The sequence below is a fragment of the Notothenia rossii genome (genome assembly GCF_949606895.1).
Source record: "Notothenia rossii genome assembly, chromosome: 7".
NCBI lineage: Eukaryota > Metazoa > Chordata > Actinopteri > Perciformes > Nototheniidae > Notothenia > Notothenia rossii.
In genome coordinates, this window is record NC_136905.1 from 71,434,375 (window position 1) to 71,446,375 (window position 12,001).

At 41.0% G+C, this 12,001-nt stretch overlaps 1 protein-coding gene across 3 annotated transcripts in view; it reads left to right on the top strand.

Moving 5' to 3' along the window:
- The first annotated feature begins 586 nt into the window (after positions 1–586).
- The window catches only part of myo6b (myosin VIb), a 41,566-nt gene continuing 30,151 nt past the window's right edge, over positions 587–12,001 (top strand). Inside the window, exons 1-10 of one of the 3 annotated variants that reach the window (XR_013800851.1) lie at positions 587–778; positions 4,761–4,914; positions 7,289–7,358; positions 7,447–7,520; positions 7,874–8,003; positions 8,087–8,192; positions 8,533–8,588; positions 8,688–8,785; positions 8,893–9,057; positions 9,653–9,733. Coding sequence is in view for 2 of the 3 variants with exons in the window: in XM_079640354.1 (XP_079496480.1) it covers positions 4,795–4,914; positions 7,289–7,358; positions 7,447–7,520; positions 7,874–8,003; positions 8,087–8,192; positions 8,533–8,588; positions 8,688–8,785; positions 8,893–9,057; positions 9,653–9,733 (900 nt within the window). In the remaining variant the exon portion in view is untranslated. The remainder of the gene's footprint in view (positions 779–4,760; positions 4,915–7,288; positions 7,359–7,446; positions 7,521–7,873; positions 8,004–8,086; positions 8,193–8,532; positions 8,589–8,687; positions 8,786–8,892; positions 9,058–9,652; positions 9,734–12,001) is intronic. The other 2 variants (XM_079640354.1, XM_079640355.1) reach the window with 2 other exon arrangements.

Sequence of the window (12,001 nt, forward strand, 5' to 3'; positions counted from 1 at the left end):
GGGGGATTGGATGTCTCCTTAAAACATCCCCCCAAAAGTTTTGGATTACCTGCCTCTCAAATATTCATGACTCTCAAGGCAACACTTGCTGTCTTTTCATCGCAGCCAGTGAAATGGTTGTGTGGTCAAATCCTCCTCTAACTGCAGTTTTATGAACAATCCTGGGATTATCCAATTAAATAGTATAATCATTTTTTTTAAAAGTCCTCACATTGACATACTGTTAAGAAAACCTATATTATGCGTATGGCCAAAAATTGCCTACACAGTTCCCAGAGACTTTGTTTATAAGTTATTATATATTTAATTTGAGTTCATTTCATTTAATTTTGAATCAACAACTGATTCACATGCTTATTTGTAAAGTAGTTTACCATGTTACAATACTTTATGTTTCGTTAATGTGCGTGGTTGTAATGATATTGGTGATATCAAATTATAATTTGCCCAAGTACACTTTCCAATACTTATCGTTATCTTTTCCTCTGTTGCACCACGACTGGGTTCATTTAGTCTGACTTTAAATACAAGCAGTAAAATTAACACCCGACACTGAATCTTCCGAGCAGCACTTAAACGCACCCTTCAGTGGTGTACAGATTGAGTGACGTCACCAGCGCTCACGGAGCACCGAGCTCAGCCCGTCATCCCGACAGCCCGCAGCTCCTGTCTGCCCCGGGAAGAGAGACGGACGAAGCTGGGATACTGCTACAACTACACACCCGTATGAGGGACCTTAAACTCCTGTCACCCTTATCGTAAATTTGAACCCCTGAACGTAAGTGTTCTTCTAACTTTTACACTTTTTTCGGCGAATAGTCAGTGTCAAATACAGCCTGAGGTAGCCTACTTTGTATTATATTGACAGGTACGTTGATGGAGTGGTTGTACACTCTATTATTTCGCGTACAGTGTATGCTAACTAACTTTAAGTTACTTTAATTATAAACAAGCCTGGCCTACATGGTGTTAGTGCCACAAACTCCTACAGTAGGAGTCAAAATGGTTAATTAATAAGGGACTCAATAACGTTAGTCTTTTGAAGGCCTGCAGAAGATGGTTAACTTCATTAAATGATGTCCTGAAGTTATCTCTTCTGTGTGCTTTATTCTACAATTTCAGCCATTTTGACCACCCTCAGTCAATGCTTTCTAAATATGCACCTTTGAAAGTGTGAGCTGTCTTGTTTCACAGTTGAGCTGGTGTCTATATCAAAGCATTTTCCATGTCCTTTTTTCCTGGTAGAGAACAGGAAACAAGAGGCAGGAAACAAGAGGCGTGTTTGTGTGCTGCTTTTGCTCTGAAACCAGTGTTCATTCATTTGTGTATACACATATATTTCCTTCTCCCTGTACTCCTATGGTCTCATGCCACAACCTTCTGATTTGCATTGTCTCTCAGCTGATTACAGTTTTGTTTGTTAGGGGCGGATCTCACCTCGCTGTCTGGATTAGGGTCAGATACTAAGAGGATTTAGCCCTGCAGAGTCAAAGTTACTCATGAGTAGTTTTGTTGGAACGACTCAACAAAGTAGACATTAGGCTGTCTATCTCCCTAAGTGATATAACAGATTGTTTGAAGGTTTGCTTTGCAAGTAGCACGGTAATCCCAAAGCTCTTGGTACATTGAGCAATGCTGTGAATTACAAAGACAGATGTGTGGTTTATGTGACTGAGTTTGCAGCAGACCAACTTCGACTGCTGTTGCTTTATCACAAATATTGTAAGCATGAATGTTGTCTTTATTGTACAGTATCTGGAATATACTTTTAATACCAAGATTGGGAAGTCATTTAGGCTTTTAGTGGTCAGGTTATTTTGAAATAAGAACATTTCCTGTATGGAATCAGTAATCTAACTAACAAGATCTTGGAGATTCCCCGTAGCCTTGTTCTCACACTTGAAGATTGAAGATGACAGACATAGAAATGTATATCCTCCCCACTTTTGGTGCATTTTGTATACTCTCACGTATGTTTGAATCTGGTTTTTAAAACCAAAGGATCAACACTGCAAATGTGTATACGCATCCATATACTGTATAAGAAGAAGAAGATGGACTTTTATTAATCCCTCGTGGGGAAATTGTTTCTCTGCATTTGACCCATCCTAGTGTTAGGAGCAGTGTGCTGCCATTTTGAACGGCGCCCGGGGAGCAGTGTAGGGAACGGTGCCTTGCTCAGGGACACCTCGGTAGCACTTGGTCTTGCCGGGACTTGAACTGGTGACCTTAATATATATATATAAGAAGTCTACGTTTGTGAGAGTTGGAGATGGGGCCTTTTCACTTCATGCAGCCATCTCTAGTCAATGTGTAGAATCTGATCTGTGTATTAAGTGACAGAAACTAACATTGGCTTTGCTTTCTACAACCACAGTTCGAAAAAGCTTCTAGCATCAATACGTTTAACAGTGGGTCAGTCCTTTCCATTTGTTAAATAATCTTCTTACACAACTGTTGTCCCACCCTTGGCAAAGACATATATTATAAACAAAGATTGTTGCTATAATTAAACATGGCCCATAAAACATTGCATTTAGATAACAGCCAAATAACTGTCAAAGTCCTGCTGTAGTAAAATAAGAGGTTCAATATTATATATATTCTTATATTATGTTTTTTGTAGAAGCATCACCAAGTTTTTGTTAAACATTTGTAGCATACCTTTATTCTTCTCTCCTGACATATCAAATGAAAATGTTATTGAACGTGGTGTCTCTGGGACAACATCTGTCCAACAACTGTATTTTATAACATCATCTTTATTGGAGCATTGTGTTACAAAGGCCTTGTAGAGAGTGAGTGACTGGAAGTTGCTGTAGCATATTGAAAAAACAAACAGATGTACTCTAGGTGTATAGACGTGACATGACGTGTGCTTGATAATAAAGCAGTAAAAGTCTGAGTGCTATGACCCTATTACGGTAATCACTAACATGCAATGAACTCTCTTTTGTTCAGCAATCAATCAATGGTTAACTAATCTTGAAAAGACGTTATGATGCAAAGTAAACTAATCAGATATTCAAAAAGTTGCCCCGTTTCTTCTCAACTGATATGTAGAGGTCATATCACAAACATTCCCACGAATAATATTGAACAGAAAATGTTGAATAATGCGAGATGTTTGAGGTCCAGCCTCGTCTAGGTCCTAAAGAAAGACATACAAGCGATTGAGAGGTCACTACAGGTTAACATCTCCAGTGTCCTCCTAGATTGGATCTAAAAGTATGAGTTGATACCTGTTGAATATTGAGTCTTGTTAAAGGTTGCATCGGCACCTGCCAGCACCAATCCTCACTGACATTCGAGCACAATCCCAAAAACTAATGGAGGACTCTGTGGTTGTGGGTTTAACTGTACATAACTGGTAACGACAAGAAGCTACAGCTATCACATTAAAGACACTCTGATATAGTCAGAACAAGGTTTGGACAGAGATGATCAACTTGGTAGCACCCTGCATCTGCCAGACTCCTGCTACAGTACATAACAGAATAAAGTTGTACCATGTTAATATATAGCTGAGTGTAAAGAGCTGTGTGTTTGGCTATGGTAACATGGCTTAAAAGAGTCAGCTTGTTCTTGTCATCATTTGACTTCCAAATGACTGCCACACTACTTATTCAAAATACCTACACAACTTTCGGTCTTAAAACTGGCAAATTAGCATATGCTGCTTTACACTGAGTATGAAAAAAGTGCTATAAAAAAATATATTAAATGTCATAGTTTGGTACCACTGCCTGAGGATTACATTTATCTTAGACACCGCACAGTGCGAACAGCGACAGACGTGAGATGATCCAAACAGGATTGTTTGGCTGTGCCCTCGATAACAGGTCACCTGTTGTCCTCCCTTCAGTCGAGTGCCAGTGGAAAATCCTCTCTTACAAGATCCCTTCTGTAGAAGGAATAACAGCTCAATGGAAAGTGAAGTAGACAGGGTCAGGTCCCAATCATATCAATTCAATCCAATCCATGTTTTTTGGGATATTTCACTTAAGGTTATTTCTTTCATACTGTACCTGACCTAACTACTGTGTTATTCATCGTCATGTTAAGTTAATGTATACAGACACACATATTATTGGGCAAAAATTATTTACTTACTTTTGCTGTACTAAAAGGACTGTGGGGTATGTACGGTTATGAAGAGATGTAGGAAAGCATTGCCATACTAATCAGGATCAGGTGGGGGGGGGGGGGGAAATCACCAGAGGCCACATGGTATGATATTCTTAACACCCAACAATGTTGTTGCCATTTTAAACATTTTTGCAATATGCGGAGTACTGCATTACATTGCAATTTCTGTTTAATACAATCTTTGTTTTGAACTTCCAACGTCCTTCCATTCCTGCTGACTTTACCCATGAAAAAAAAAAGAAAAAAGCACAATTTATCAGACTGAAAAAGGTGACTGTTGGCAAAAAAACACATTTGCAATATCAATAGTTTTTAAATAACATATTAAAAAAAAAAAAACAGTGACACAAAGAAATGACCCCCACAGGGTAATGATGTTTTCTTACTCGATAAATGACCGCAGCACTGCTGACATCAACTTTTGTCTGTCAGCTGTAAAGAAAAGCTGATATCCATATTGTGCTATACAAGCCTAGGGTAGCATGCTAATGGACCACCTTGGAATAATGCAAAACTGTGAACTGCACTTTGCATTTCTATGTTTGAGACACATTTGCTTTCTTTTACTCATATGGTTTCTCTTCCACCCTCCATCTCTCGCCCTCTCCCAGTTGCTGTCAGGTTGTGCTGGACTGGAGGTAAGCCATGGAGGACGAGGGGAAGCCAGTGTGGGCCCCCCACCCCGCCGACGGGTTCCAGCTGGGGATGATCGTCGACATAGGAGCCGACACGCTCAGCATAGAACCGCTGAACCAGAGGGGCAAGGTGGGTCCTCACACACAAACACACAGGCACATCCTGGGCTTTGCATCTACAGGCAAAGCAAGGCCAACTGGGAAAATGGACGAGGGGCTGATTCTTGTTCTCCTTTCACGCGTGTCTATTGGTAAGAGAGTTGCTTATTCATTGAGTGGTTCACATACATTAGAGGTAGTTTGCGTTACTTCCAGGAGAGTGAACCAATCATACATGCATCTTAAAACAAAATGAAGCCTAGGTTGTTTCTTTAATATCATCGCAGTATGTCTGAAGTGCGATCTCAGGTAGAGAGGCGTTAGCAAAACAATGTCTAATATGTGAGAAACACGAGAGACCGCATGTACAGAGGCATGAATAATTGAAGAGTGCAGCAGCAGGTGTGCTGATAGTGTTGCCTAGAGGGAGAGCTGCTCATTAGGAGGTAGAGGCCACCTGTTGCACCTGAGCCGTCACGTGTCCCCAGCAGGCAGGCCGGCCATGTTTACAACAGACCTGAGCTCCAGCCTCTGCATTTGTTCCCTTTGAAGTGTAATCACCAGAGCAAATGTAAAGAGCTTTCTCACATCGGACCTTTTAGCTTGTTGGAGTATGCCAGAGAGCCAGCATTCACACTACCACAGCACTACCTGGGACTGGAAAAGCTTCATATACAACAGTCATAACATTAAGAGTGCCAATGTCCACTAGAAGAGCAGTTTATTAATTACTTTTATACATCTCTCTGGATGTGTTATTCAGAGGAGTTGTATGCTTCTCTGGTAAAAACTCATAAGTATGAATTCCCTGCACTTCAGAAATGTCTAACTTTGGAAAAGTAACTCAAAATGTAGACAGAAAAGACGTGTTTGCACTGCATTACAGCCTTACATTTGGGAGGTATGTCAAGGTTTTAAAAATTGATGGCGTACTTCATTTGAACATAAAGATGTCACTCGTTACAAGAGACCTCCTGAATCAAGAAGTGAGCACGTCTCTTTCTCAACTGACATATAACTGCATAACGTTAAGATCAAAGCATGAATATATAAAGTTGTACACTGAGCTGAAGAGAACGTGAGTGGGTTTGAATGCCATGTGAAATTCATGTGAGCTTGGAATCATCATGATGAGTGTAACACTAGGCATAAACTCGGTCCCGTTCAGTGAGGGAATGAAAGGCCCATTGAACCTCTTCTTTTCTTTTTACTGCATGTGGAGCTCATTAGTGCCTCTTCTTCTTTGTCAATTTGACTGGTTAGTCATTTATCACATGGTTATTGTTTTGGATGGGTATGTCAAGATTGAGCCAAACTACTGAAGCACGCACACGGAGCAGATTCTGTTTATGCCTACAGCCTGTTTGCGGTAGTAAACAATGCATCACTGCACCAACTGGAGCGCAAACAAGCTGTAGTATTGATATTATAGGGAGTGTAATACACATGTAAAGAGTACAAAAGAGTGTGTTTTAGTGATATATACTGTCAGGAATAAGCACTTTGTCCAATTAGCTTGTTGTATGTTCACTACGAGACCTGTTCTAATGTTGAGGGTGGTTGTTTTTCAATTGGTTCCTACAAGATCAACGCACGCGAATGCACGCACGCACACACACACATACCATGTATTCATCACTTCAGGGGACATTACATTTTCATGCATTTCCTGGAGACTTATCCTAACCATAACCATAACCTAACCAAGTCTTCACCATAAAATTAATGATTCCCTTTATGGGGACCTCCATTTTGTCCCCATAAGGGAGGCGAGTCCCCACACGTGACTGTGTAAACAGATTTAGGTCCCCACAAGTATAGTACTGCTAGGCCACCCGTACACACACACACACACACACACACACACACACACACACACACACACACACACACACACACACACACACACACACACACACACACACACACACACACACACACACACACACACACACACACACACAGGTGCTCAGATCCGGTTGCCCTCCCACCAAATTATTCATCGTCCTGCCATGTCTCCCCCTTGTTTCTCTCACAGCCGGCTTGTTCCATCAAGTTTATTTCCATTAACTCAGACTCTTAAACAATAGAGGGAGAATATCAGTAACTCATTTTGCCTGGGAACATGTCGCACCAAACATCATTAGTGTGATCTTTAACTGTGATGAATGATTCATGTTTATGCAGTCTTGCTTAGCTTTTTTTTTTTATTCAGCCCGAACATTTCTCCCCCCTTTTCTCGGTGCTAATAAACATTTGTTTTGTGTCACAAGCTTGTCGGAGGATAATGAATAATCTTGTACGTAAAGTTGGCAGGGATAAAGAGAGGCAGTGCCACATGTAGCATGTCTATCTATCCTGAAAGTGACAACATGTCAAATGAAAACTGTTTGTTTGTGTTGCAGACATTTCTAGCTCCGATGAGCCAAGTCTTCCCAGCTGAGGAAGATGTCAACAAACATGTAGAGGACAACTGTAAGTCAACACACACTTCCCTTTTATTGTTAAATATCTATTTTCACAGAAGACATTTTCATTGTCTTTGTTCATTCCTTGTTTTTAGGTACCCTTATGTACTTGAATGAAGCAACCCTTCTCAACAACGTCAGAGTGCGGTACAATAAAGACCTCATCTACGTACGTATCCCTCTTTTTCTATGCTAGTCTGCATTAGCACACGTTGACATACTTTATTGATGTGCTCCTGCAATGGCCTCAGTGCTATCCAGTTGCATCATAAGGAGATACAGTAACAGGCTGGAGCTCAGCAGGAGAGAGGATCCCTGTCCTTGGGTCCCTGGGGGGGAAAGTACCAGGTGGTAAAGAGGCAAGGGAAGCTAGAGAAGGGTCACAAAGTCAGACTGGCAAACAATCCGGATCACTCACTTAGGAAATGAGGGACAGCTGGTGGATGGGGAAAAGGTGTGTCATTTGTATTCTGTTGGCTGTTCATTAGCTTTCTCCTAATCATACCTGCGTGTCTCTTACAGACGTATGTGGCTAATATCTTGATAGCTGTGAATCCCTACTACGACATCCCCAAACTGTACGGCCCTGACGCCATTAAGTCCTACAAAGGGAAGTCACTGGGAACTCTGCCACCTCACGTCTTCGCTATAGGTGAGAGCCCACACCTTCGAATCACTGTTACGTAACATATTCAACAACAAGCCGAAAGTGATGCAAGTTGTTTCTTCTTTCAGCCGACAAAGCCTACAGGGATATGAAGGTTCTCAAGATGAGTCAGTCCATCGTAGTGTCCGGGGAATCTGGTGCCGGAAAGACTGAAAACACCAAGTTTGTTCTCAGGTACATGGGAATCATCTCCCATAATATCCTCATCTTCTTCTCACTTTCACTCAGCTTTACCTCCGTCTTGTGCTCCTTGTGTGTTTAGGAGATTCTGTATGAAGTTACAAATCAAAATGTCCCCTCTCTTTCCAAACGAAGATATTTTCCCCACTCTAACTTGATTGTAAACTTCAATTCGGCTGAAAGCAGATGGAAAACCATCAAAGAGGTTGTCACATGTAGCTACTGTGTAAGAGACGGTGTAAACGGTGGATGGATTTCAGAGTGTCTCACCATGTCTATCTACCGGTAATTGTATAGACATCTACATTGTTCTAATTTCATCCCCACCCTGTAGATATCTCACTATAACATATGGAACTGGTCAAGATATCGACGAGAGAATTGTTGAAGGTAATACAATAACAATCTATCAACAATTATTAAGTATCAGTACTGTATTGTATGTACTGCATGGGGGCAGTGTGATACTGAGTTTGTTTCAAATTTCAGCAAATCCCCTTCTCGAGGCCTTTGGAAATGCAAAGACAGTCCGAAATAATAACAGCAGTCGCTTTGGGAAGTTTGTGGAAATCCACTTCAATGAGAAGGTACTACATGACGGCTGATTGGTCCTAGCTTTCTCTAAGACTTACTGCGTCTAGTTTCTGAATTAGAATTCTGATTTAAAGCTTTAATCCTTCCCTCGTGTTTCCAGAATGTGGTCGTGGGTGGATTTGTCTCCCACTACTTGCTGGAGAAGTCCAGGATTTGCATGCAGAATAACGACGAGAGGAACTACCACATCTTCTACAGGCTGTGTGCCGGGGCGTCGGAGGACATCAAGAAGAAACTGCACCTGGACTCCCCAGACAGCTTCAGGGTCAGTAGGCTCAGACATGTCAATGTTTCTCAGAAACAAAGCTGCTTACATGTAATTCAATTAACCTTTTAAGGAGCAGACATGGCAGTTCTGAGGACCACCACTAGATGTCACAGTAGCTAATTTTCAAGTCAAGAGGTCCTCCCAAGTGAAATTAAACTTGCCTCAGTGACTAAATAATTGAATTGTTCTCCTTGTGAATGCAATCATCAACTCATCAGGTGTGAAGTCAGAGAGCATAAAGGTGTTTACCCCAGCATTTATTTCCTTCCACATGCCCGACAAAACAACGTTTAACGGAACAACAAGCAGCACAAGCTGTTCCTTTAGATGTTTATCATAGTGTCATTTTCTCAGGTCCCTGAGGTGACACCCACATCAACAGAGGCAATTACTTCATGTGATTCACTACTAGTCAGCCGTGGAGCGATATTAGAAGGAGACAACCAAGTGTTTTTAGACGATGAAAATCAATACAAATATCCCCCACTAGGTTTGCAACACCGAGTTAAATGCATTTATATGGTGTCAGGATTTCATTTATCAAAGCTTGATTGTGTTTGAATGTTTTTAAGCTGATTTGTTTCCGTTGCAGTACCTGAACCGGGGATGCACCAGATACTTTGCCAGTAAGGACGCTGATAAACAAATCATGCAGAACCGCAAGAGTCCTGAGGTAATGTCACTTCTTGTTCTGGTTTAATCACATAACCAAATACATGATTACTTTGGACACTTGTGTTGAATTACCCGACTGTATGTCCAGAAGCAAAGGATGAGGAATGATTTGCAATGCTTCGCTTTTTTGTTCTTTGCTCTTCAATCAATCTTTTTAGAGCAATGTAAATTATTATTTTCCCAATAGTGATGAGTAAGCACAGACAGAAAGCAAATCCCAGACACATACTCAAGGAAACCAGCTGCAAATGTGAAATGATATGCAGGAAGTGGTCAATAAGAATATTTCATGCCAAGGAATTAGTTCAGGTCTGCGTGTTTGATGAATTATGTATGACATGAAAAAGAACCAGGGCCCGCAAAGCCTGCAGGAGATGTGTAATTAATATCATGAAACAATTAGAAGAAGAAGTGTGACATGTTGCTCTCTCAGGGACTAATTATACAGGTTCATTTCACTCTTGTTTTCCAAGATAGAATAATATCTTATTTTATTATGCCAATCAAAGTTTTAGGATAATCAGGTGGTAAACAAAAGGAAGTGCTTTCCCTTCTCTATTGATGGATATAGTCATGGCAGAACTTAGCCTAGTAATACACCTTCTGTGTACCTCAGCGGTTAATCATAACATCTATTTCTTGAATTTCTTTCCAGAGGCCGCTGGTGTTACATTAGCTTTGGTTCCATTATAACCGTAACATTTAAAGCTCTATGTTTTTAAAAACATGTTATTTTTGTATTATTTTTTAAAATATGTGCCATAAACATTTTACATTTGTTTGAGACATTATTTTGGACTGCAATTACAATAAATTAAAGTGCTTTTATTAGATATTTCAATTCTGTATAAAATGGGAAAGGGTCTTTTTTTAACATGTTTACTATGTGTTTACAATTTATAACAATCACAGTGATTAACAACTGAGTGACTTAAGCACTGTAGGCTGTGTCGTTGTCAGAATATTGTGTGTTATTAATATGTTGCTAATCTAGTCATTTTACATCTGTGTCCTCCCTCGTGTCTGTTATAAAGGACAATAAGGTGATGTTTCCTTCCTCATCAGGCCTTTTTGCTCTCTGCTCTCTATCCTCTGCTAAGTAAAAAGTAAACACTGAGACTCTCAGGTTTTACAAGCTGCTGTTAGGAGAGCAAAATGGAAATGAGGGTGCATGCTTCCTCATTGCCTGCATGTGGCTTGAAATATACAATAGATGCTTACTCAGCTTATTTTCAGTCATACAATATAGGGCTGCACAATTATTGTATATTTCCAAACTGTTAAAGGTCCCGTGTCATGGCCATTTCTACGGATCATAATTCCAGTGTTGAGGTCTACTAAGATAGATTTATACTGTGCAATTTTCCAAAATCACATTGGTTTCTCATACAGCATCTCTGTATAGTATGTGTATACATATGACTATAATACTATTAGCCCAGTGGCCATCTGCGAGACAGCAAGACCCAGCCCGAACACACACGCACACCCGCAGCCTGGCTGGGAGTTTGGGTGTGTGCTCACACACAAACTCCCAGCCTCACAGCCTCGCCGCATCCCGCCATCTCAGGGAGAAGAAATCTGTGTGTGTGTGTGTGTGTGTGTGTGTGTGTGTGTGTGTGTGTGTGTGTGTGTGTGTGTGTGTGTGTGTGTGTGTGTGTGTGTGTGTGTGTGTGTGTGTGTGTGTGTGTGTGTGTGTGTGTGTGTGTGTGTGTGTGTGTGTGTGTGTGTGTGTGTGTGTGTGTGTGTGTGTGTGTGTGTGTGTGTGTGTGTGTGTGTCCGCCCGCGTGTGTGTCCGCGGATTGGCCCAATCCACGAACTTAACGTAACGGCTCCGCGGATTGGCCCATTTGGGTATGGGCACTTCACTGTACGAAGGAAGAAAATGAGACGAGGCGTTCTGGGGCAGCAGAGACAGGTCTTTTCTGTGTTAGAGTTTTACTAGCTACAGGGTGTACTTTGAGGGTTTGTGACTCCGCAGACCGTTTACATGCATACAAACCTTCATAACACACAAGGGGACGGGTAATAACCGGAAAAGCATGACATGGGACCTTTAACAATTTATGTTTTGTGTTTAAGAATAGCCAACACACAAATGAAACATGAAAAATGAATAATAACACAACTGTAATGTCTCTCTCTTATCTTACAGTATAACCAGTAATATTTGTGCAGCTCTTGTCAGTTGTTATTCTATAATTATCCTACGTTTTCAATCTTGAAGCCTTCTGTTCAAGTTACATTTCACTCTGCATGCCTGTTT